The sequence below is a fragment of the Aquila chrysaetos genome, chromosome 15, assembly GCF_900496995.4.
Source record: "Aquila chrysaetos chrysaetos chromosome 15, bAquChr1.4, whole genome shotgun sequence".
Taxonomy (NCBI): domain Eukaryota; kingdom Metazoa; phylum Chordata; class Aves; order Accipitriformes; family Accipitridae; genus Aquila; species Aquila chrysaetos.
The window spans coordinates 735,752-762,919 of record NC_044018.1 but is presented as its reverse complement, the minus strand read 5'-3'; the positions used below and the strand labels follow the sequence as shown (position 1 = coordinate 762,919).

At 43.4% G+C, this 27,168-nt stretch overlaps 1 protein-coding gene across 4 annotated transcripts in view; it reads left to right on the top strand.

Annotated features, from left to right (window-relative positions):
• ASXL2 (ASXL transcriptional regulator 2) overlaps nucleotides 1-24,138 on the top strand; it is a 131,929-nt gene extending 107,791 nt beyond the window's left edge. For all 4 annotated transcript variants that reach the window (XM_030037029.2, XM_030037028.2, XM_030037030.2 and 1 more), the window contains 5 exons: nucleotides 1,221-1,384; nucleotides 4,840-4,936; nucleotides 8,507-8,612; nucleotides 10,417-11,134; nucleotides 13,317-24,138. In XM_030037029.2, the coding sequence (XP_029892889.1) occupies nucleotides 1,221-1,384; nucleotides 4,840-4,936; nucleotides 8,507-8,612; nucleotides 10,417-11,134; nucleotides 13,317-15,737 (3,506 nt within the window). In that variant the 3' untranslated portion in view covers nucleotides 15,738-24,138. The remainder of the gene's footprint in view (nucleotides 1-1,220; nucleotides 1,385-4,839; nucleotides 4,937-8,506; nucleotides 8,613-10,416; nucleotides 11,135-13,316) is intronic.
• Nucleotides 24,139-27,168: the final 3,030 nt, after the last annotated feature.

Genomic DNA, 27,168 nt, shown 5'->3' with positions numbered 1-27,168 from the left:
GTTTGACAAGCAACAAAGGAGTTGCATTATTTAGCAGCCTTTTTAATGTACTTAAGACGCTTTGATAACATTAAAAAGAAGAAAGAAATTCCTTCCCAGATCTTTATATTTCAGACCCCACTGTTATTTGGCTTCCTTCCCATTCATTGAAGTTAGGTCTTTCTCAGCCCTCCTGACCTTTTGTGGTTTCTTTTACATATACTAATGATGGAATGGATTGACCTCAGTGAACTTAAGGATATGCTGAGGTCTCTATCGATGCTAATCATCCTAGATTTCCTTTATCAGTGGTGAAAATAGGCAGTTTACAGGGCGTGTTTCATTTGTCCGCTGTAATTAGGAAATTCTGCAGCTTAAGTAGATTATAAAACTGCAGAGCCATTTTCTGAATGACTTCTAATAGAGCAAACTTCCCCTAATGAAACGAGCCTCCATGGCATTTATTTTGTTAGGTACTGTTACCTTAAAAATAATTGTTGTCATCCCTGAAGTCAGGAGGAGCAGGTTCTGTCTTAGTATTACCCATTTTGCTAATAATGCACTTTTAATTTAAGCTTCAAAACACATGGTATTTTGCCAGTAATGGACAGTGGATGCATCCAAAGAAAATAAGAGTACACAGTACAAATACTTTCTTCATTATTCTTCTCTGAATTTGCAGCGCATCCATGAAGCTGGCTGTAGCATAAAGGTTAATGCTGGACTTGCTGGCTTTCAAACACAGACAAGGAAAGAGAATAGTTACTCATTTTTATGGCTTTGTCTAGTGTTGTGGTTTCTACACAAGCACAATGAGCTGATGAATTTTTCTGAAATGCTTTTGCTGAGAACAAAGTAGGAAAGTCCAAGAAGAAGTGCTGAGGAACAAACTGACCTTAACTAGAGGCTTAAAATAGAAAATTGACGGGGCTAAAAGCAGTTCTAGAAGCCCCCCCGAAAAAGACTCCTTGCCAGTCCCCATATAGCCAGGATTCCTACAAAAGATAGGTGACCTGACACAGGCTACAATATAGTAGGTATGGAAATTTTTCTGTGCTGGAAAGGACCTCCTACATTTTGTTTTTAACTGTATGTGCAAAGGTAAAATGTATACTTCAAGTCAAGGTTTGAAATGGATTACTAAGGTGGCATGTTGAAAATCTCAGGTACAGTGAACTCCAAAGGAGCCTTTAATCCTCTCTTAGGTAAGATGTTACTTACATCTTTGTGGTTCATTGCAGGGCAGCTGAAGAGAACAAAATGTGCTGAAATTGATGTGGAAACTCCCGACTCCATCCTTGTGAACACAAACCTGCGGGCACTGATCAACAAGCATACATTCTCCGTTCTGCCTACAGAATGCCAGCAGCGCCTGCTGCTGCTGCTGCCGGAGGTGGACAGGCAGGTATGTCGTGGGTTCTGTTGTGGAGAGAAGCTAGGCTCTTAGGTGTCAGTAGGGAGCCGCTCCAGAAGTAGCGCAGACTAGACATCCAAATACGGTGTTTATGTCCAATGGGGTAGACTTTTTCTTCTGTGCACAACGTAAAAAAAATTGGAAAATTCTTCAGTGATTTGCTTGGGTATTTGTTGCTACCAGAAAGAAAAAGGAATTCCGGTTTGATAAACCAGTGGCTTAATTCTCTTTAATCAACTCCATGTTTGTTCCCAGCTACAGCGAGAGCAATTTTTCTGTTACATTGGACTTGCAGAGGGCCAGGAGTTAAACAGATGCAGCCATTTAGTTCCACCATTCTCATTTCTCATGACCTCGTGTCACTGCTGTCAAATTCTGAATTTGGTAAAGTGAAAACTGAATGAGTTTTCTATTGCATACTTACGCTGTCCAGATTGCAGAGTAGACCTGACCTGCTCCAGAGAGCTTGTGTCCTGACCTGAAACACACACTAGATTAAAGGTACCAAGCATGCGGTGCAGGTCAGCCTTGAAGGCAGTTTATTTTTGTGGATTGTCTGTCTAAGACCTCTTTGTGTGTGAAGAGAGGAATTTGGAAAAGCAGAAAAGTACTCAGTGGGGAGGAATGGGTTCCTTTGCTCTGGGAGTGGCACAGAAGAAATGGTGAAGGTTGTCACTGAGCTCTTCACTAAAGAGTTGGTGATAGCTGGAGCAATTAACATGAGGGACAAGGGGGCAAGAACTCAGCCTTCAGTATTGAAAGAACAGCTAAGAGAATCTTTTGATAAGACAGTTATTTCAACTCAGCTGGATCTGATGAATTTCATCCGAAGGGGTACATAAAAGAACTTCCTGAAGCAATCTCAACATGATAGCAGCTTTCTTCAGCAGCTTGTGGAAGGCAGGGATTATACTAAGAGATGAGAAAAGAACTGATGTTGCACTTACATGTGAAAGGAGGAAAAAACAATGAGTTGAGGAAGTGAAGTTCAATCTGTTTATGCTCACTACCAGAAAAGTAGTAGATAGAACAAGGATGCTTCCTTCCTTTTTTACCCTGTTCATATGTTATGTTTGTCTTCAGCATTCCTACCCCAACTGGCTGGGAGCTTCAGAGCAGAGTGGGATTCTGCACTATGCTTCCACTTCAGTTGTAGGGGTGTTAATTCAGATGCCGTAACATATGTGCCTAGAACCATTTTAAATGTTCTTTAGATATCAAAGCTGGCTTCAAGATGCCACTCCAGATGGAAATCTTCTGTATGTCCTGTCTCAGATCTGCAAGTTCCTTGAAGATACTTTTCTGTGTGGTGTTCAGATTAGTACTAGATGCCTGTGTTTACATACCTCAGTCACCTCCCAGGAGCCTATGTCTCAGCTAGTTACTCAGGGCTCCTTTTATAGAACGTGGAAATCTGGTTGGTACAATCAGGAGCCTGTGACCAAATACAGGTGTCTGCTTCAGGACGAGATGAACCGAGTCCCTACCTCCATACACTCAGTTGACTCGATCACTATAAACTGTGAAGGGACACCAGCTTAGACACTGACAGCACAGACATCCGTGTTTAGTGAAGTTATATCCATCTTTACAGCTGTGCTGCTCTTTCAGTTCTCGCAGAATGTTAATAATGCGTACGGGTCTGGCAGCTGCACTATGGTCTGCTTTACGGAGGGTGCGTTGCTGAACAGATAGTGTTAATTTGGAGTTAGGAGGAGTTCTAACACTTAATGTTGTCTCACGAATTCTAATCTTCAATCAGCATTCATCGGGGACTTGTTAGTCCAAGGTTGATCCAATAAATATTTGAAGGAATTGTTTTATAAGTCCTGTGGCCTTTGTAATAATTAGGTATGTGTCAAAATATGATGTGATGGAGTTTGCAGCTGGAGTTTTCTGGCAAGAACCTCACAGCAGATGGTAAGACATTTCTGTCCTGACTTTTACGTTTAATTGTCCCTAAATTGAATTAGAATTTGACTGAGAACAAATTTTGACTGACTAAATAATATTGCTTGGCTCCTGAGAGGACAAATTCTACATTTCACTGTAGTAGATCTCCTAGAGCAGCCCACCATGTCAAGTGGTGATATGTGCTTTATAAAATGTCAGACTTTGCTGTAGTAAAAAGGAGAAGAGGTGAAGGCGTTGGACATGCCAGTTGTGAAAGGTCACATATCTGTTGTGTTTTGCTTGGCAGTGACTCAGTCTGAGCTATTACAGCTGGTGCTTCTGTAGAAGAGAGAGTGGGCACTTTGAGGCACAACCCAGCCAGCCCTGCACTAGTTGTCTGTCCTCCAACACAAGGAACAGGCAACACCATATGTGCAGTAGAGGATAGTCTTGTGAATTCTGTTCCCTGTAGTCAATCAACAGAGATTTGGACTAGAAAATAAATCTCTGCTTTTGTAAATCCCTATAATGGCTGCTCCTAACTTAAAAATCTCTAACAAAATCTTATCTACAAAACCTTCTATTAGGTCACTTCCATCATTTTAATTACCTGCATCACAAATGCTGCCTCAGGAAGAGCAGTGTTTCTCTTTATCAAATCCTGCACCATTGAACGTTTGCTGCACAGATCTCCCAGTGTAATCAGACATAGCCAACATTTGGACAGTTGGATTTTGCTTATTTGTTCTGATTTATTATTTATGCAAGAAATGGAAGCACATCAGTTTTGCCTACTTCCTGAATGATATGTGTATTTTTGTGCTTCTGGTAGAGAAATTCCACATTTACTTCTGTGGGATAAAGAGCAAAAGCAAACCTCATATATGTTGTTTTACCCTGGTTATAATTTCCCACCATGCTATGTTCCAGTCTTAGCCTCATGCTTTCTCATTTACGTCCTACTCTATAGCATGACTGCCCTATTTGGTTCCCTGTATTTCAAAGACGGAATGGGTTTTGAGCTTCATTTGTCCCTGTTTTTCCTGAAGCATCCATGGTTATGATTATATAAATTCAAAGTTACTTTTATATGATACCTTTTATGTCCTTGCTTTTCCTTTATGCACTTTACATTCGCCAGATGACAGCAGAGCTATTGCTTTGGATGGTACTTCAGGCGATGCCATGCATTCATTTTGCAGAGGAAAGGGCATCTGAAGAAGCTTCTCAGAGGCTGTGCTGTTCTGTTTCTGTGTGCTTTTCCTTACCACCTGTACCATCTGCTGCTCACGTATGTTTGTGCAGCAGCAGGACTATAGAGGATTGGGCTGAAGCAAGGATGAGGAAAACTTACCACAGCCTCCTAGATCCCAGACTTGGCTAAGCACAGCCTTAAGAAGGCTGTTTATTTTCTTCTGAGTGAGGTAAAGGCAGACTCCAGTGAGATTTGTGGCTATGTTGGGACTCTTGCTCTGTTTTCAGATCCCCTGTGACAACATGTGACATTTGTCTTTCCAGCTAGTTAATACTATTTGCTTTGTCATGTATTCCAGGTTGGGGCGGATGGTTTGATGAAGCTGAGTGGCTCTGCGCTCAACAACGAGTTCTTCACTTCAGCTGCCCAAGGCTGGAAGGAGAGGTTGTCAGAAGGTAAAACTTCCCCAAACAATGAAGCAAAACGCTAGAAGGCTTTCTGCTAGTGGATGTTTTGGGGAATGTGTAGAAGATATTTTACGGAGAAGTTGAAGCACTGGAATGATTTAGTAGGTAAAGACAGCTGTAGTCAATGCAGCCCGTGAGAGCAAATGCAAGCCTAGAACTATGTAATCTCAAGGTCATAGAGAGGGCTGCAGTAAGGAGTTCTCTTTTGAACTTAACATGTGGCAAACTGAGCAAGTGTCTGGAAGAGATGAGAAAAGAAGGAAAAATGTGTTTAAAACCTTGTTGAAATGACAGTAGAGCTGTGTTATTCTCAAGTTGTAGTAGCTACATACAGCCCACTGTGAAGCTCAGTAGAGAAGGTGAATTATATTCCCAGATTAATGCACTTTGTTGTCAGTGAAGTCATCTAGCCACAGCTGGTATGGTCAGTCCTTTGAGCTGTAATTTTTTATATAACATAAAGTCAGCCATTTACTAATCTATAGGACTCCTGCACCTTCAACAGTCATTTGCATCTTGAACTTAGAGGTGCTTAATTCCGTGATTTGATCAAATCACATCGCCAGAAGTGTGCTCACTCATTGTGGGCAGGGACCATCTCCTCTACAGAACTGAACCACGCAGCCTGTCACCAGAGTTTTTATAAAGACTACAGCACCAATCATGAATCACTTAAAGAAGAAGGGAATATGATTTACTCATGCCCAGATGATTGACTCTAAAGAGGCTTTTCCATAGAAAATGTATCCGATTCTGTATGAATAACCCTTCACATTTTGTAGATTCCGGGTGTATCTATGCCAGTAAACAGGAAGGCATAGAACTCAGCTGTCTAATCTGTTTGTTAAAACCATCCCCAGTTTTAGCCACCATCATTTAGTGTTTTCCCTTTAATGCTTCTTAGAAGACCTTTTGTCCATTCATGTCTACACATCTAGAGGGTGCAGCTATGTTTACACAAAGATTTTCTCACCAGAGTAAAACTGTTGTAGAACTGATACAGTGGTAAAGCTTGCAACGATGAGGGTGAAGTCTGGAGATCTCACTGCCATTCTTGCTGAGCACTGTATCTCTGTTCAGGTATCAAAGCGTGATGCCACTGTGGGCAAGAGCAGTCCTGTAGGCTTTCTTCAGCTACTCTTCAAGGTACCGATGAGTCATAACAATGCTGTTTGGGGTCACCCACAGTATTATTTAACATAGGCAGGCCTGGTCAGCCTCAGTGTCATCATTGGGAAAGTCATGGAGCGAGCCCTCTTGGAGCACATGTCTGGGCATGTGCAGAAGGTGATTGGAAAGAGTCAGCATGGTTTACCAAGGGTAAAGCATGCCTGAATAGCTTGACTGCATTAAAAATGACTGAATTTGTGAACAAGGGGAGAGCAGTGGGTGTCATTTACTTCAACTTAAGCAAAGCTTTTGATAAGTGTCTCCCACAGTACTTTTGTATCCACACTGGGACACGAGGGTCTAGATGGGTGGACAACCAGATGGGTGAGTAGCTGGTTAGACGGTCAAGCTTGGAGTCACAGTTCACACCTGGAGGCTGGTGACAAGTGGAGACCGCAGGGGTCTGTCTGGGCACCGGTCCTATTTGCCATCTTTATCAGCGACTCTGGGGGAGTTTGCAGCAGACACCAAAATGGGGGGAACCAGTCAATGTGCTCGAGGGCAGGGCTGCCATCAAGTGGGACCAAGAGGCCGGAGATGAGCAGGATCCTGCCCCTGGGAAGGAAGAGCCCCCGGCAGCGATACAGGCTGGGGAGGGGTGACCTGGTAGCAGCCCCCTGCTACCTACAGGGAGGCCATCAGGAAGATGGAGCCAGGCTTGTTGCAGTGGTGCGTGGCAGGGGGATGAGAGAAAACAGGCGTGAGTCAGGTGGGACATAAGGAGAAGCTTTTTCCCTGTGAGGACAGACCAGCAGTGGAGCAGGGGCCTGGGGGGGTTGTGTCATCTCCAACTTTGGAGGTTTTCAAGACCCAACTGACTAGAGGCCTGAGCAACCTGGTGGAGGCCAAGCTGCCCCTGCTCTGAGCAGGAGGTTGGACTTGAGACCTCCCAACGTCCCTATCAACCTTCAGGTAGACGTTCATAAGTAAAGTTACTTCCACTTGACTGCAAGCTGCCACAAAGTTTTTCACTGTGCTTTGTACTCAGTGCACGCCTAGGCTGATGCAGACATATGCTTTTAGTTGCAACCTCCCAGCTGGGAGACAAAGGTGGCATAACCACCGCAATGAAAATCCAAGAATTCACTGCTACAACAGAGAGTGTTTCAAATGAATGAATGTTGTACCCTGTTGCTAAATTGCTCTAAGTGAAGGCAGGTGTTCCACTGTTTTCAATGCAACAAACTTTCTATATTTATTTACCTGACCAAGTTTATACAAAAATAGAAAAGAAGGTCAATGTACCAGAGTTTCTGTTTTGGGCGCTCTGTACTTGCTGCAATGAAAAGATGACTGTCCTGATTTCATACTGACAAATAGGAGTGTACCAGAAAGGGACACACTCTTAGTTTCCTTTGGACGTATTTTGAGAACTGCACGGAGAACAAAACCAGCAAGAATTTCTTATGATCCCCTTATTTGATGGGAAAAAATTGTTGAGAAACTGTGCAGTGATGAAAGTATCCAATTTCTGTTAATCTCTCTAAAGATTCCCCTCTCTTTGCTAACTGCAGTGTTGGAAAAGATCTGATTCTAGTAACTGTTTCCTCCAGTGCTAAAGACCACATACAAAATGGCGTGTGAACTAGATAAACCTTGAGAAGGAGTGAAGTCTTGAGGCTCAGGGTCACATGTCTATCATCAAAGCACTGCAGCTGTGTCAGAAAAACAAGCTTTCTTGTTGCCTAATGAACTCTAAAGTATTAACATAAGGTCTTACAAACCTTAATGGCTCAAAGCTGTGTCGGGGAGGGTTCAGACATGACATTAGGAAACATTTCTTACAAACCACAATATGTTACGTGTGAATGTGCACTTCAGATGTTTCAGGGGTTTTTTTTGTTTGTTTGTTTCCCACCTGCCTGTGACAGAATAGCATCTGTTGCCAGAAATACTTTCTGTCATTTATGCTGGGCAAGAAGTCTTTGATGTTCTTGCATGTGTATTTCACCGCAGCCATCCACGACTGTCATTTCAAGGTGCCACATTGCTTTGCCATCTGCATAGGCACTATCTTCATATCCTTCAGAAAATGGCAGTTACGTAGTGCATGCATACACACAACATATATTTGTGTATAGATTTGTATTCATTTAATAAGCGCTAGTTCACATAAAGCATCTATTGGTAGCCAGAGCAGACACTGACAGGGAAAGGAGCTGTAACTGTGAGGTGTAAAGCTGTTGCCCATCCACAGCAAGAAGCAGCAGAGAAACACCTCACAGCTCAGGAGAAATGCTGAAGTACCACAGGCAGGGCTACAGTGTCACAAGCTGTGAAGGGGACTTCTGAGATGGCACTCTAACCTGCAAGTGTGAAGGCTCCTCTGGTTATCCTGATTCATTTTACCCATAGCTTTTTTAAGATATCCTTTGCTGTGTTTTGCAGGTGAGTTTACACCAGAAATGCAGCTAAGAATAAGGCAAGAAATAGAAAAGGAAAAGAAGGTCGAGCTGTGGAAGGAACACTTTTTTGAGAGCTACTATGGTCAGAGGTAAGACATTCAACTGTGTTTTTTAATCCTGCATTGCCTGTCCAGGTGTACCTGTTGCTGCGTTTGTAGCGTGCTGTCTATCAATACACATTATTTCTCATTAGTCCTGAAACCTGAAAAGGGTCTCTAGCTTCATCTAGCTGCCACAGAACTGAGAAAATGCCTGAGTGATCTAGGTCAGAAGCGATGTGTTTGCTGTCATGATTTCTAATGCTTTAGAAATCTTTACTCCAGCGTAGTACTGTTTTCCTGAGGTGAGGATGTCCTTTAGATTTTCCATCTTAACTTTTCTTGCTCCTTACTACAATACTTTGAGGCACACCCCTCTTAGGGTTCTTCTAGTGTCAGGATTCTGGAGATCCACAGGTATGTGGTGGTTGAGCATACTCAACCTTGCAGTAAGTCACCTGCTACATAAAATCTTGTGTATTTCCCCACATCTTCAGTCAGACATGTATTTGGTTAAACTCCCAAGTCTGCAAGTCTTTTATTCTGCATTTCTTTTTGCTTTAAGACTTTCCCATCCTTTTGGGCTATAGAGAGGATTACAGGTTTCTGTGTGAGTAACTATACTAAGAAACTTGAAAAACAACAGACGCCTATAAATAACTAATAAGGAATTTCTTATCCTGCATCTTGACAGTTAGCTTTGATGCTTGTCCTTGGACTGTCAGCCAGTTTCCTCCCATTCATCTATGATGTGTTAACCCTCTAGAGTATTTGGATTATTGCAAGCCCTATTTCTGTCATTCCACGGTCTGATAGTTTGGGGTTTCATGGGTGAGCAGGAGGCTGATGTGTGTGTGCATGTACATATGGCAGGCTGCGGTACTGAGTAAAGGAATACACCAGGTTGAGAATGCAAGTGATCTAGTGGCATTAGCAAAGAGCTTTACTCAGCTAACTTACCCAGTTCTCCCAGCATTGAAAACCAGGATGTAATCACCCATGGAGCTCTGTGCTGGAAGATAAAAGGTGACAGCCATATTCTTGAAGCTTTAGAGGGACCGGGGACAGCAGGACAGCGTGGAGGTGACGTGCACAAGAGCAGGACTTCAGTTCTCTCTAGCTCCTAAGAACTTGCCTGGTATAAATCAATCCCATAGGTTCATCAGACTGGCTTCATCAGACTTTATGGATTCATGTTTTGGCAAAAAACCCCAAATTTGATATTTCGTTAAGAGGGATGGATGAAGTTGATCCTAAATCAGACATCTCTCTGATTCCCAGCTTGTTCATTTCTTTCACAAATAAAGATGGATGAGTAATGCAGGGAAATACTTTTGATGATGGAGAAAGGCAGCAACATTGGTTCTAAGCTAAGGGTATGTCAGTGGTTCTGACACTAGCTGTGTTCCTCTGGAAAAAATGGTAGGACACTTTTCAGGAGTTCAGTGTCCCTTTCTGCAAATAATCACCATATGAGTTTCAGTCAAATGCAAGCTGTGTGGGGTTGTTTGCATGCTGCAGAGATAGGTCTGTGGTAGTTAATAAAGGGAATGTTTACTGTTTGCCAAATTCTTTGGTTTGCAGCCTGGAAAATTTGTATCTGGTTAGAAGATTAGATCTAACCTGTGTTCCATGTATTTCATTTAGCTGTTTTTAAACTTTGCTATTATGTTCTGTTTCATGTGGAAGTACTAACAGTACTGCAGGTTTTCAAAGATCATGGCACAGAATGAGGTGTGTGACACATACTTATTTAGGGTGTGGTATGTAGAGAATCCCCTCTCAGTTTTCCTAAGGGAGAGTATGCTTTTTGCAAGAATGTTTTACAAAATAAAAATTCTGTTTTTATTGATAGTTCTGGGTTGAGTCCTGAAGAGTCCAAGAGACTGACAGCAAACACCAGCTCTGCCGAGACAGAGACTGAAAATCCAACAGCTGAACAGCCAAAATGCACGCCAGCCTCTCTGGCACCACGCAAAGAGGATATTGCTTCTCCATTAGAGTCTAAAGCACAAGCAGTCCAGGAAGCACCGGCGATGAAAAAAGGAGGAGAGGAAAGAAGAGAGGACATGCAGCCAAAACCAGCCAAACCTGCAGAGGCCTCGGTTTCCCCGGATGGGTGTGCAGTGAAACCTAGTGACCATTCTCTCCCTGTAAAAGAGAGAGTCCAAGGAGAATCCATTCAAGAGAAACCACAAACTGTCGCTAGTCAAAAGCCTGAAGAAGAGAGAAAGCACGCTGCATCAAAGGAAGTGCTAGTGAAAGAGACTGTCAGTACCTCAGTTTTGGCCCCGAGTAAACCAAAGAGCCCCGAAGCAGGTGAAGTAGTAGCAAACATGAAAAGTCCAGTGATGACTCCAGAAACACCAGAAAAGAAGTCCCCTGTAAATGAAGAGATGGAAGTCAGTATTGAAGCCCATAAGAGGAAGTCAGAGAGTCGCGAAGAAGCTGTAACCACTCCTGAAAAAAAGCCACGCGTCATGGAGAACTGTCAGCACCACCAGGCATTTCGGACCCAGCCACAGTCCTTTCCTGCAGCAGGGACCCCGGTGCCACGGGTACCCCCACTCAAGGTAAAGAGAAATGAAGACAGATCCACAGAGTGGCTTTACATGGGTCAGTTCAGCTGGTGGCTCTCACAGAAATGCTTTGTCAGTTCTAGTTATGTAAATTATGTTATCTGCTTATTATAGCGATGGAGATATTTGATCCAAAAATGTAAAAGCTGAGCTGTTTGCTAAAGGGAATCTCCTGGCTGGCTAATCAACGTAACTTCAGTTAAGTATCTCTCGTACACGTGCATCTGTTAAAAGATCTCTTGGGCAGAAGCTCAAACTATTGTGCAAAAGCCCAAAACTGAGTATAACAGGGAGTACTGTAGTTCACGGTGGAAACAGGGGAGAGCTGTGGCGGAACTGTGAGGCTGTAATAACAAAGCAAGTTATAGCCCAGGAGTGCAGAGAACTTTGCAGATGTGTGAGTATCTCCAGCAGTACAGTAACGGGTCCAGAGAGAATGCTGTCAGCAGCTTCCTCTTATTATATCAAGTCCAGAAACTAAATTATTTACCTGTGTTTAAAAAAAAGACCATCTAGCAGTTATCATTTCTAGTTATTTATACCAGCTGAATGCAGCGTAGTGCCAGACCAGGTAGCAGGGAAAGACTATTTTAGGGAACATCTCGAGTCCCAAAGCCTTTTAGCTGCTGAGTCTTAGCGAGAACCTACATAGGAAAGGAAACAGGCAATCCATCACCACTAGGATAGGGCAGGTGGAAAGGAAGCGTGAAAGAAATGTTCCAGACTTTGGCCTGGACGATGCCGTTCTCTTACACTTGAGATCCAGGTCATAGGACCACACACCTACTCCTAAACTGCCAGGAAATACCATGTTGGTAAGTAATAAACACTCGATTTGGACGATTGATACTCTTTTCAGAAAACGATTACAAGATTGCATGTGTACAGATAACACTAATTCCTTCTTCAGTGATGTTATGCTCAATGGTAGATAATAAATGGATGAGCCAGCACAGAAGAAGTTTTTACAGTCTTGTGTGACTGTATGAATAGAAAAGTTTGGTTTCTGCAGAAAAGGGCCTGTGCTTTTTCTACCAGAATGTGCTCTGGTTAGAGTTCAGCTCCCTGATTTGGAGCCTTAGGCAGAAGTTGTCAATGGAAAACTGCTTAACTACTGTATTTCTGTATGTCCTAAGAACTCTACTCTCCTATTAAGATTTTTATACTAGGAAGTACACAAACACAAAATTTTAAAAACAGTTCATTCTTCTCACTGTGTTAATAAGCATAGCACAAAGGTAGGAAAGCATTAATAAAATTTGTTAGTGACACAAAATTGGGGGAGACCTGTCAATAGAACAGATTTGAAATATCATACAGGAAGAATGGTTGACCTTCCAGTGTAATAAACATGGGATTTAATTTAATAATAGAGTGAATTGAAGGGTGATTGCAAATATTTTCCCCTGTAAGGTAGAAGACATGTCATTCGTCAAAAAAGAAAGAAGTGGTGAACTGGTTAATCAGAAGATGAGTGGGAGTCAGCGAGGTATTACAGATACATGAAAACAAATGTAACCTTAAAATATACTCGCTTAAATCTTTGCAAGACAGAAGAGCACTAACATTAGTGCACTGTTCTCATCACTTATGTTCTAGAAAGAACAAACTTACAGAAAGTAAACTGGAATGATGAGGGGAGTGGAGAACCTATTTTAGAAGAAAGGACTAAAATACTGGCATTTTATCAACAGATACACAGTAGAGAGATTATTATTGCTTTGTTATAAAGACACTGAGGAGACACGTGTAAATACGCAGGGGTAGAAGAGCAATACAAAATCAAGCAGAATGTTGATGCAAACCTTTAAAAGGATATAAACTACATCTGAATAAAGTATGAAACTTGGAATAAGGGACGATAGGTGTTGAGTTCTGGAACACCTTACAGTTTTTGCTGAGGGAGCTTGATCAGCTTTTGCATAATGGTGTACAATGTACTAGCCTGTAACTGCAAGGGATGAACTTCCAGTCTGAGCCACTAAGATTGTAATAGACTTAAAATAGGTGTGCCAGACATAAAAAGATCATACATGTCTTTTATCTCAAGTGAGGGAGGTAAGGGATTTCTCCAAAATTACAACTAGTTCAATAAACTGTAAACACTTAAATGCTTAAACATATGGGTTAAATGTTCCCCATATCTCAGTTGCGCTTTTCTCCTCCTCTGTTTCAGATTCCTGTTTCCAGAATCTCCCCAATGCCATTTCCTGCGGGCCAGGTCTCTCCCAGGGCACGTTTCCCAATCTCACTTACCAGTCCGGGAAGAACAGGGGCCAGAACTCTGGCAGACATCAAGGCAAAAGCCCAGCAAGCCAAGGCTCAGAGGGCAGCAGCCGCTGCCGCTGCCGCCGCCGCTGCCGCTGCTGCCTCGACGGGGGGGGCTGTCCCAGGGCCTGGACCGGGCGGTGGTGGGGGCCCACCGGGCGGTGGAGGAGAGAAGAGTAACGCAGCAACGAGTGGAACCAACAAAACTGGAATTCGAGGAAGTGCACTGGAACTGGCAGGAACTGGAAGCGGGGGAAGTTCGAGAGGGTTTCTTCCCCATTGTCCAGGGACCCATACCCAAATGGAGACCCACGCCACGGACCAGGCACCACCTCACAATCCTTCTAGAGCACAACTACAGCAAACTTCCACACTGCAGTCCAGAACTCCAGCCAGCAATACAGGCACCAGCTCCTCCTCATCAGCGGTATCGGCATTAGAGAAAACCAACAGAATAAAGCAGAGCCCCCCCAGTATGACTGTAAATCAGGTTTCAGGCTCCCCGTATGCTGGTAGCAGTGACAAACAAGAGAAAGCACCTTCGGCTCCAGCAGGTCCAAGCCAGGCCTGTGGGGCACCAGCTGTCAGGGATGGAACAGTCTGCGTCATGGTGTCCACAGCAGATCCCAGCACAAATGTAACTAAGGTAGCACCTACAGCCTTAGGAGGGACCAGCTTAGATGTTTCTAAAAGCAAATCTCCTTCCCCTCTGACATCTTCACTAACATCCGCGAGCTCAGAAGCCCAGGCTGGAGGTGTGGTCGCATCTGCTACATCTGTCCCACCCTCTAGCACTTCGTCAGCAGCGCCTAGCCTTAAAACTCATGCAAGTTCAGGCTCAAGTGGGGCCCTCCCAAAACCAAGCTCCAGTATTCCTGCTAACAACCCTTTGGTCACCCAACTTCTTCAAGGCAAGAACGTCCCTCTGGAGCAAATCCTGCCGAAGCCTCTCACCAAAGCGGAGATGAAAACTGTCCCATTAGCTTCTCATGAAGAAAAAGGGGCAGCAGCAGCATCCAGTGCTACAAGCGTAGCAGGGAATGGTGCTGGAGCCGAGGGCGGTGAAAGACAGTCAAGTTTACCCACACAACAGCTTGGGAAGATCTTTTGCCAGAACAGGCCTCTGCCTCACATTCCAAGGACCTTTCCACTCCCCTCGGGAAAGGACTCCAGTCTTGACCAGCACCAGTGCCACGAGGCACTCAGCAAAACAACCCAAGAGCAGATCCTTCAGACTCTTATCAAGAGGGTCCAGAGGCAGAATTTGTTGCCAGTCCTTCAGCCTTCCCAACTGAACCTCACTCACTCAGGTTTCCAGTTAGAAAACAGCTCCACCAGCCAGAGATTTATGCTGGGTTTCATGGGCAGAAGGACATCCAAGCCTGCTATGTCTGGGCATTATCTGCTCAACATTTCCACCTATGGTCGTGGTTCAGAGAGTTTGAGGAGAGGCTTCTCCTTGAACCCTGAAAACCGCTTGTGTCTGAACAGTCCTGCTGATGCTCCAAAAACAGAATTTGGGGAATGTGAGGAGATAGGTGGCCACGGCAGCAGCAGCGATGAAGGAGATGCAGATGATGAGAGTACTGGTGATGAACGTGAGCGTATCAGTGTAAAAGAGGAGCCCCAGGCTGCCCAGGCTTCTGGTCAGTGTGAAAAAGAGCAGGTATCACATAGCATAAATTCTTCGGATTACAGCACCCTTCCTAAAAAGGGTGTAAAGACAGAAGCAGCCACGTCTCAGCAAGCAGCAGTCAACAAGGAGAACATTCAGGCATTTGACGGAACTACACTAGCACGAGATTTTATTCAAGCCGCTCAAGAGCAAATGGCACATGCAATGAGGGGGAAAATGCACAGCAGTCCGGAGCTTTTCAGTACTTCTGTACCGTCCTCGGACTCTGCGCAGCAGCAGCCTCCACTGCTTTCTCCTCCACACCCTGCAAAGCTATCTGGAAATGCTGCAGCACAGCTCATTGGGCCCAGTTACAGTGGCACAATAAATGTCTCCACCTCCCCAGACGTGAACCAAGGGTCTATTATGACTGGGCTGTCTGAATGCAATCAGTTGTCCAGTAGCATGGGGAACGTCATGTCCTTTTCTGTGACTGTAACCACCATTCCCACCAGCCAAGCTATGAACTCTGGCAACCACACTCAGACCATCCCCGTTCAAGCCTTCGCTGAAGACAACAGCATGGAGGATTCCCCTTCCAAATGTTACTGCAGGTTGAAAGCCATGATCATGTGCAAGGGCTGCGGTGCCTTCTGCCATGATGATTGCATTGGCCCCTCTAAGCTCTGTGTCTCCTGCCTCGTTGTGCGGTAACCGGGACGGGAAGTGGGGAAGAGGATGACTTGTTGTTGGTTTTGCTTTCGGAAGTACATTGGGAAGAAACAGGATATTTACTGCCTTGCACAAGAGACACGTTACTGAATCAGGAATACAGAGTAGAGTTCTTCTTTCATTAAAGAAAGAGCACCTTCTTGTACAGTGAGTCTAAATTGAGCTCAACTACGTGAATTGTGACAAGAGTTTGCACTTAAGGAATTATGTAAATATGTCACATTATTTTGTTTAAAAGTATTTTTTCAATCTTTTAGGAGATAGTGTTTGACTTGTACTGCAGTTTCATTAACCCCAGCCTGCTATCCAGCATGTTTGCTGAGCTCTGCTCTAGATGGGGGAACAAACCCCCGGCAAAACCTTAGCCTGTTGTTGGTCTTCTCTTGGCAAAGAGAAGAACTGGATAATCAAGAAAAAATGTTTGTACTGACTGATCACAGAGCACCGAAGCAGGAACCCCTGAGTGGGCTCACTTTGTTGCTCTGAATTTTAGTTCAAATTTTTCGGAATTGGAAGGCATTACCATTGTACCAGCCTTTCAAGTAACTGCCTTTCACTTGTGACCAGGCTGTTTCCAGAAGGCATACTGGGTTGTGCAATATTGGCTGGTGGTTTTGATTTGCATATCCTCTCCCCTTCAAGGAGTCAGTTGCAGTAACCTTGTTTTAAGGAAGGTAGTGTCTCGATTTGCTACTGGTAAATACTGAAAAGGGCAACTGTACTAACCATAGGATTCAAGAATTTAAATCACTAAAACAACTCAGTAACCATGATTATCAGTAATCCCAAGAACCATTTAAAGCAGAGATCACAAATATGTGCTGAACTGCATTTCATTTCTGGACTGTCAGGACTCAGCAGAAATCTGCTTTCTTAGGCATTTCAAGTGAGCTGGAAAGTGCCATCCCACAGTCATGAACCATCAGCTGTTACGGCACGTGATGCAAGTGAAGTGCGCTAAGTGACACCCTCGGTCCTGCTGTTTTCTAGGAAGCTTACTGTGCTCATTCAAACCTTCACAATAGTCAGACGTCTCTAATTTCTATAGAAGATTTTATATTTAGCTAAGTGTAGGGAAAGAAAAACAAGTGTCTTGTTGGGCCTCACCGTTAGCCTGCTGTGGGTGTCTCTTTGTGTTTTAAAATACCAAATCAGGCTTGACTCGGCTTGGATTTTGCTCAGTTGAGGTCCGGGGTTGCATTGGGGCTGGGAAAGACGGGCCCGGGGTGCGGGGGGAAGGGGGCTGCACCGCTCCCCTCATACCTGATGGTGGGACACAGCTAGTGATGCTCATCCTCACTTTCGGTGTTCACAAATTCATTCCCTCTGATTAATCTAAATTAAAGCAGTTACAAAATGGTACTCTGTTCTCAACAAGAAGAATTGACGACAGGCTGGCTAATGAAGCACATGCCAATCTGCGTTTTGATGTATCGCAACATGTCCGCATCACATCCAGGATCTGTATGTTGTTTCTCTTCCAAAACAAAGAAAGTCAGGTTCACTAATCATGTCCAGTCCCATGTTGTTGCTGTTCGGGGCGGGTGGGGGGCCATACTGCATCTTGGTCAGGTAACAGATCTATGTATCTTTTTGATGGAAAAGCACTGAATTCACTTTTAATCCAAAGGCCTTTTTAAGATGAAGCAATATTAACAAAATAGGTGGGACAGCTGTTTTGTGAGCTGGGGTCCTCAGCCTTTTTTCTTTCCATTTGACTATACTACTGCTTTCCCCTTTCCCTTCTCCCTCGCCTGGGAACCTGGCATGCTGTTGGTAAAGATCAGAAATAATTGCCTGTGAAGCAGTGTGTTTTTCCAAGGAGTGGGTGGTGATTTATTTGGTAATGTTAAAGAAAAGAGAGTTGCAGACTTAATCATGTCGTAACAGAAACGTTTCCTTCCCTGTCCAGCAGAGCATGGCGTCCCCTGGAGCAGGATTAGTGGGTGTGAGTTAGCAAGAGCTGCAGCGTATCTTGGTCTGTTTTGCTCATCTTGAATTTACTGGGGAGCAGTGACCCCTGATTTCTACGCATCACTGCTTAGACATCCAGTGGCAAGGAGGATTTAAGTATTAGAAATAAAGTTGCCATTTTTTTAATCGAAAACTGAAATCTCAAAAAAAACCCAAAACCCTACACAAAAATTACTCCCAGGTTTTTCTGTCACGCTGCACACACATTGGTGGTGGTCGTAGCCCAAGGAATAGCCCCTGGACTGTACATGTTCCCACCGCCACCTGCGTGCATGCACATGCAGACCAGCAAACATGGGTTGGCTTCTCCCCTTGCAGCCCCAGATGCTGCAACAGGGATAATCTCGTTCCCTGGGGTGACTTGTACATCAGCAGTGATTCGGACAGCAGCCCATCACTGCCTGCTTCCATCTCTTGTGCTGTAAGAGGAATTTCTGCCAGTTTTAAAAATCTTGGGGCACAGTGTAGAATGGTTTCAGGCCAGGTGCCCTGGGGAGTCGAGTACCGAGAGCAGGGTCTGTCCGTTCCTTATTAACTCAAGCCTTGTCTAGACATGAAAGAAGTTACAGCAGTGTAATCCTCAGAATGACACATTCATTCCTGTCTAAGACAGATCCCCCAGTATAATCCAATTTAAAGATTGTGGCTAGTTACAAACTAAACTGGAAAAAGTCATTCTTGCCTCAACTAAGAGTAAAGAGGTTTTGCTGGCATAATTGGATCAATTCTGTTCACACCTTGACTTTTATCAGTGTAATTGTTCTAGGCTGACAAGGCTGCTTAAGAGGGGGAAGGAGAAGATGATGAGGGAGCAGCAGGCTGTGATCTGTCAGCTTGCTCTTAGCCCTCACGGGCTTTTCAGCCTGCTGCAGCTGCCGCTTGGAAAGGCTGTTCCATTGCTCCTCTCAGCATTTTCCAAACCAGTCACTGACCCTGGCTGTGGTTCCAGCTTGTTCCTCCCTTTGAATTTTACAAGCATTCTCTGTAGTGCGTGGGTTTGGTTTTCTGTGCCACAGGCACCTCTTGTGAGTCTACTCTGGAAGTGCAAGAAGCTGCTGTTTCACGCATAGTCCTGCAGGAAAGGCGCTGGCCTGGCCGTTGCTGTCCCGGGTTGGGATGTACGGTGACCACAAAGATCTCCGTGGCTCCGGACATGCATTGGGCAGTGTAGGCATCTTGTGTGATGACTTGGAAGTTTACAACTCTGTTCAGTGCCTTAGTTGTATTTTAATGGATCAGCACTTCTCTTGGGCTACTTTTATTCTATTTAAGAAAATAAATTCTTTTAACTGCATGTCTTTTAACATATGCTATGAGCTACTAGGTGCAACTTGATGGAAGAATCTCCACAGGTTTGCAAGAGGGCATTAAGTAGTTAGGAAATCATTAGAAATAATGGGACTCGGTGTAATAATCACTATAAGTACAGGTTGACATAAAACCTTGAAAGTTTTGCATGTTTTACAGTGCTGGTTATTGAATAAAGTATTTTAGAAGGGGGAAATCCTGCAGCCTGTATAGGAGTGTTCCCTACGTGGGATCAGCCTGCTGCTGCTGCCTTACTGCTGAGGCTCTTCCCGGCAGACTCCATTCTTCCCATCATCTGACCTTCCCGCTCTTCCTTCCAGCAAGATAATAAACCTGCCTTCACACTGGATTTACAAATATAAGGTGTGTTGTGACATAGTTTAAAGCATTAGACTTTGGTTCCCCAGGTATTAAATTAATAGAACTATAGTAAATCCTGTCATAAAAAAAATCTGAGCTAAAATGTTTTTGAAGCCTAATGTCAAACTATATTTGTGGTAGTAAAAGCAACTTGAGTAAGAAAAGATACTCAGATTTAAATTTTCCCTTTCAGGCCACATCCCAAGTCCTGCAGCATGAGAGCTAGAAATACAGACTGATCAATGGAATTTAACTTTCCAGTGCAAGAAAACCCCAGGTACAAGTTGTTGCAATGGAGGAGCAAATGCAGCGCTATAAATGAGTTCGGGTTTTGCGATAGATTGGTAGCACAGGGAAGGAATGTTGTGTGAAATTTTCATGTCCCTTCTTAAATCAAAAGGAAAGACCAAGATGCTTAACAGTTACGCTGGTCCGCGGAGTTGTATCTTTTTTACGGTAGTAATAAATAGCTGGCGGGGCAGCAAGTTCCTGGTCATGTCATTAACAGCCAGGAGGTATCCTCAGGTCATTACTTCTGATGGGTGTTGTTCATGCTGCTACGGAGGCAGCAAAGACCATCCTGGAGCCGGTTCCTACCTGGCCTGCATGCAGCGGTAGATTGGAGCGGGACTCGGGCTTCTCTCCTCCGGGGAGGCTCAGTCTGACAGTTCGTTTGAACCCCTCGAAAGCGGGGGGACCACCAGAAGGGCGAGGAGCACCAGCCCTGCCCCAGGCGTCCTCCCGCCTTCGCTGGAGGTGGTCAGTCTTCAGCACTGCACAGCCACACAACCGTGGCAGCGGCTGAGAAGCGGTAGAGGTGTGTGGCCCGTGGTAGGGCTGGAGGCAGAACCCACTGCCGCTCTGGTGGCAAGACTGCCTTTGTGTCATCTGAAAGTGCTATGGCTTGGAAAAAAAGAAATGGGCTGGCTTTATTTTCCACTGAAAGGCCAGCAGTGTTCCTCATTGGAAGTGTCTCACCCAGGGTGCTTGAAGCCCTGGGGAAACTTTTGTTTCGCTTGGGAGCTCTGCTCAGGCTGGGCTGTTTGAAAGCCACCAGTGGACGTCAGCGCCGGGCTTCGCCTCAGCGGCTCTGTTGGTTTCAGGGGTCAGCAGATGAGGGTGCTCAGCTCTCCCCAGCTGGGACTGACTGGTTTGAACTTCCAAAATCCCACATCTGAAAACGTGAGTGGCTGCAGTGGCGGTAGGAGGGCAAAGATGGCATGTGCACACTGAATTACTTCTGGCGATTAGCGTGGATTAATTGCTGCGGTGGGGAGGGTGGGGAGAAGACCATTCCCGGGACGTTGCTGCTTCTGGCACCCTGCGGCATTGAGGAGCACCCTCAGCTAACCTGCTGTGTGCAGAGTTAACCTGGTGGGCGAGGAGGTCCCTGCAGACGGCGGGTCTGTTTGCCACCCACGTCTCATAGGGAGAACAGCTCGAGTGTGTGTTAGGATGATGATATCCAGAATTTTCTTTGTTACCTAGGTTGTTTTTTTTAATGCTATACATTTGATATAACTGAAGATCAATTTTAAGAGCTTACAGTAATATATTTTAAGTAATATATATTTTAGTATCTGTAAAAAAAAATTGACAAAGGATGATTTATGAACTAGATAAACAGGGTATTGGGAGTATGCAGTTTCTCAGCAAGGCCAAGAATAGTTTTACTGGCAGGAGAACTGAGAAGATTCAGTTTTTTCCATTAATGCAATAAAAATGGGAATTCTTAAAAAGAAGAAATCCAATACTGTTTACCACATGCTTTTTTCTTGTTTTGACAACAGGCCTGTAAACACAGTTTAGAAGATACTAAACCTTTGTCTGTCTTTTGCCTTTTTAAAAGGGACTTAAATTGGAATAGAGGGTATGTACAGAAAAATCAAATTGACACCATTTTAAAATGTATTTTTACACAAATAATATAGAAAAATCATATTTTACATAAGAATTTTAAGTATTTGAAATATGTATATATATACTGTATGTACTTCATATATTCTTTATTTTACATTTTCAATGTATTAAAAAGTATTTGAGCTGGTTGGATTTGAGCATGTAATAATGTTTAAAAAAAAAAAAAAAAAAAAGGAAAAGAAGAAAAGAGGGAGAGAGGATGCAAGTACTGTACCACTGCAGGAGCTGCTGTTAGCAACTACAGGGTAGCAGAGGAACCAGAAGTTGAGGAGCAAATGAATTTTTGAAGAGTTTAGCAGTTTTAGATAGATAGAGCATACAGAGCATTTTTCAGTCCTGTGTCCTGTTTGTGTTTCCATTCATATTTGTTCATTTTGCCTCATAACCACCCAGAATAATCTATGGTGAGAAGACAAGAAGTTGAGGTGGATCTTTTATACAAGCAATGCTACCTTTATAGCCAAAGAGACATACTGGTACAGAAGCTATTCAACCAAAACAAAATCGGAAGCTAGTCAGTTTTGCTGTGCTGCTGAAATTTTAATAAATAGCTTGATTTCTTGTGTGAGCATCTTATGGCGCTTTTTGAGGAATTCAAATGATATACCAAAAGTCCAGTGATTTCAAGGAAACGCTATCAAAGCAAATTTTTTTTTTTTTTTTTTTTTTACTTTGTAGGAATTTTGGTGAAAATCATACTGTAGAGGATGATACATCTTTGCAGCTATTAGAAATGGAGTGAATTCTCATCAGGAATGGGATCCTAGAGATGCTCATCTTGAGCAGCAATTATCTGATACACACACACTGCAGAGAGCAGCCGCAGAGTGGGTCAGACAGGAAAGGTGTGCAAATGAGGAGGTCGCGGCGCTGTCAGGATTAAGCTGAGATACTCAGCGCTGTGTATCAGTTTCCCCTGCGTGCTGGTACTGCTTCATGGAACTATTTATTAGAGTAAACAGCAAATACTGCTTGTTCTGTGTATACTTGTTTCTGAAAGACTAGGAGATCTGCAGCCCCTGTAATTGCTGGCCCCAATTCTGCATATAGAGAGAGAGACTAATCTACTGAGAGAAAGGTGGAAATGGCCCCACAGCACAGGAAGCACAGTACACTTGCCTCATCCCCTTTTGTATGATGCCCATTTTGGCCTAGATGAATCTCAAATGACATTTACACTATTCCACTTACTCCAGCAAGCAATTACAGGAATCCTGTCTATAAATTGGAGATGTTTACAGCACTTCTCTGTTGCTGGGACTTATAGGGAAGGAAACCGAATGTGGGAAAAGAAGAAGCATTAACAAGTCAAGTTTTAAAAGTACAAATCTAAACCCTGAAAAGGCAGGCAACTGATTATTTTTATACTGCTTCAATTATTATCAGAATCTCTTGAAAAAACAAAACATGGCACCTGATACTTTGTCAAAACTTGCTATTGACACATTGAGGGGGGCTTTCACTCTATAAACAGTTGCACTGTAAGAAAGTCCCACTGTTTGGGTGTGTGTATATACATAGAGTCTATAGTGGGGGGGCCGTGCAGGTGTGTGTGCATGTATACATATGTACACACAGCTATATTTTAGCTAAGTGTACATAGTAAGACCAGCTTTGTCTCAGTCTTCTGGTGACATTACACCTTGCAAAGTTACCACATACCTGAGACAATTACAGCTTTTATATTTGTTTTCATATTTAAGATATATGGGTTAGATAAAATATATAATAGCAATGTGTTTTGATCTGCTGCACTTTTTAAAAAAAACAAACAAACATTCCTTATTCCCCTGGTACTGCTGCATCTCCCATTCCTTCCTCTCCCAATTTAAAACATAAAACCAATTGGTTGTACCTTTCAGTTAAGACTTCTCAGATGCTGCATTATAGATTTTATACTGGAAAAGCTGGGCCAAGAGTTTAACTTTCGGAGGCCAGGCCTCCAGGGTCCTCATGGCCCAATGCCAGGGCCAACAGCAGGAACATGAACCAAGAGGCAGTGCAGGCATCGAAATGAGTACGATGCAGCTACTGCAGCTTACTACAGGACTGTTTCCCAATTGACACGATTTTAACTGTACTGCCTGTGCGGATGCTCTTAGCCCACCTGTAGGTGAGAAGGGAGAGGCATTACCTTGAACCTCAGGGACCGAGGTTTCAGTAACAGTTTTTTGATCCGGTGTCTAGAGGTGTACCAAGGATACACCCACAAACAGCCGACTTCACTGGATTTACAGCACCCTCCATTGCCGTAAATCTGTGCGATTGTAAACCCATACATACCCTATCGCAGTCCGTCTGCATAGTCAAACTTAAGAAATGTGGCAAGGTTTGTATAGAAAAAAAAGGAATTGTAGTTCAGTAAGGTAACTTCTAGGCATTTAAAAACAGCACGGGCCAGTTCCAGCAAAGGAGCAATACATCAGGGACAAACATGGTCCATCGTGCTGCAGCTATGCATTTTGGCAAAGGTTGTTTTGTCAACAAGTTTTTCACTCATTTTGCTGTATAAGATTCCACCTTAGCTTCTCACCAGCATTAAGAGGGATGTGAGGAGTGCTAAAAACAGCCTATTTCTAACCTGTCACTTGAAGATCTGTGTGCCCTTAGGAGATAGCACTTTGACAAGGAAAAGCCTGCCCTGTGGCTTATGTCTTATTGCAGATTCTGTTCCTCTTCCTCTCACTTATTTTTGTCATGTAAAACTACCTGCTTTATAAATGAATGTAAAATACAGTAGTTCTTCAGCACATGGACAAACGTGTATTTTATCTTAATGTTTCATTTTATGTTAAATAAAAAGCATATGATTTTATGGTCATTAGTACTGCTAATGTTGATTTGTCAATGATTACCTTTTGTCTTTCAAGGGACCCTGAAAAATGATAGTGAACTACATTTTTCTGGCTTTACAAGCTGTGGACATCTGTAAGATTTTTTTCGACACATTTGAAAGGGAAAACTTTGGTCTAATACTGAGCCTTAATAAACACTCCGCAGTTCCCTCAAGCCTCACTTCTTGGGGTCCCAAAACACTTCAGGGGCACTGAACTGTAGATTTGGGAAAAACAGGAAGAAACCTGTATCAAGTGATTGCAACTTGATTTTCCTTAAATGGATAGATTCAGAGAAATAGACCTGTAACCAACTCTCTTGATCCCTGTCGGGTAAACTTCAAATGCACTGAACAACTTAAGTAAAAATCAGCAAGACTGAGGTGCCTGGAAATGTGTAAGAAGCCTGGGATTTCTTTTCACTGAATCTATTAAAAGTCTCAACAATCTCTATTTCAAGTATGGAAAGGTACTGTGAAGGGGCTGTGAACCTACTGGTGTGAATAATCAAGAGTGTAAAGAGTGAGCATAAAAATGGAGAAGGAAAGATCTGTAAAATTTGTGGCCTGCAGAGCATAGAGCAAATACAAGAAGTCCAGCTGAGTTTGAGTTTGCAACTGTTAGCAAAAAAAGCCCCTCAATTCTACCACCTCATATAGCGAAAGACCACAAAAAGAGGAAAAGAAGAAAAGATAGTGATTAAAGATAGTCTTCAGGCATGGCCCAAAACCCACCCAAACCAAAAGTAATACTCTTCCTCTGTGCTCACTGAGGATGTTGTTATGCATACCACTGCAACCGGATCTGACACAAAGAGCTGTAGTTCAGGTAATGCATATTTTTGTTTATCAAGATAACTGTGGTAACCTGCACAGTATAGTTCTATCTGTATTTAAGAATAGGAGAAGATGGCATCATTCATATGCAAGGCTCTGGAGGTTTTGATGTAAAGACTAACTGAACACATGCTTATAAATGGGATAGAAAGCAACACAATCCTGCCAGAGGTATGTGCAGACTGTATTGTGGTGATAAATAATTTCTCATCAGATAAAGTAAGGTGTATCTTCAGTAATAAAAATGATACAAGAAACTGTTATGTGGGAAATCAGTAATAAAACTTGAGAAGATGAAGATAAATGAAGTAAATATAAAGTAAAAGAAAGGGGCTTCACAGGTAGTCCTGAAAGGGGGAATTGGTTTGGATGGAGACATCTACTGAAAATTCTTCAAGGGTCATTCTGGACATATATCTTTTTAAGATTTTTCAACAGTGATATTAGCACCAAAAGTTGAGAGTATCCCAGCAAAATTAACTGGTGACACAAACTTGGGTTATATGTGCATATAGACAAAACTAGAAAACCATAACTCAAGAAAGAGCTGGTAAGTGAAATTCAGCTGTACGCACTGGTGTCACAAGGTATTTATAGGGACAAATAACACAAGGTTCTGGTCTAGGAGTAACTGGAAAGAGGATGAGAAGGTCCTGGATATATTAATTAATCATACCCTGTGATTATAAGCTGTCGGTCTGATTTACCCACAGGAAGGAAAAGCAATTCTGAAAGTCCAGTCCACATACTGCCAGTAGTGATGAAATTGGTGTGAATCACACAAAGTAGTAAGACACTATGTGTGGTTCCACTCACCTGCAGGCAAGAAAACTAATCAAACTGGAACAAGTGCATTGAAAGATTTCTAAATAATCAGGAAAGGAGATGCTCTGACATGGTAAGAAGCCCAAAAGTTTAAGTTAAAAAACAAAAGGTAAAAGGCTATCTGTCAGCAGGATAAACATTAAAGGGGAAAAACAGCTATTCAACATTGGTACAAGAATAAATGGGTACGCATTAGCTGTAGATAAACTTTGTTTAGAAATCAGAAGAAAATTGCTACTTGGCAAAATGTAAACCACAAGAGAATACATGGAGTTACAGGGATGGTATGTCTCTATTAAAATGTTGGGCTTAATGTTCTAGGACATTGAAGTACAGTGTTTCTGCAATCGAAAGCTCTTCTGGTATTGTCCATCTCTGGGCAGCCTGAAGGATTGGTCCTCCCCAACCAGGACAGAGGCAACTATTTTTAATTTCTGGTAACAACATCAGTTCCTCATGGGTAGATAATGCAACCTACCTGTAATTCCTTCTTGCATTAAGTACTCCCCATCCAGGAGGGGCTGAGCTGGTGCCAGCACGTAACAGGCCAGCAGTGGTTCCCCCAGTATGTGTATGTGTAAGTGTATGTCAGCAACCAGAAACTGCCACATCTCACTTCCTCACCCTGCAGGAACTGAGCTGCTGCCAGCCGTTAGCATCATAGAATCACAGGATGGTTTGGGTGGGAAGGGAACCTTTCAAGGTCATCTAGTGCAACCCTCCTGCAATGAGGGAAGGGACATCTTCAACCAGATCAGGTTGCTCAGAGCCCTGTCCAACCTGACCTTGAATGGTTCCAGGGATGGGGCATCGACCACCTCTCTGGGCAACCTGGACCAGTGTCTCACCACCCTCGTCATAAAAAATGTCTTCCTTGTATCTAGTCTGAATCTGCCCTTTTTTAGTTTAAAACCATTACCCCTTGTCCTATCACTACATGCCCTTGTAAAAAATCCCTCTCCAGCTTTCCTGTAGGCCCCCTTTAGGTACTGGAAGGCTGCTGTAAGGTCTTCCCAGACCCTTCTCTTCTCCAGGCTGAACAACCCCAACTCTCTCAGCCTGTCCTCATGGGAAAGGTGCTCCAGCCCTCTGATTATCCTCATGGCCCTCCTCTGGACCTGCTCCAACAGGTCCATGTCTTTCCTGTGCTGAGAAGCTGTCGTGGTTTAACCCCAGCCAGCAATTAAGCACCACACAGCCGCTCACTCACTCCCCCCCACCCAGTGGGATGGGGGATAAAATCAGGAAAAAAAGTAAAACTCATGGGTTGAGATAAGAACGGTTTAATAGAACAGAGGAAACTAATAATCATAACACTAATAAAATGACAACAGCAATAATAAAAGGATTGGAATG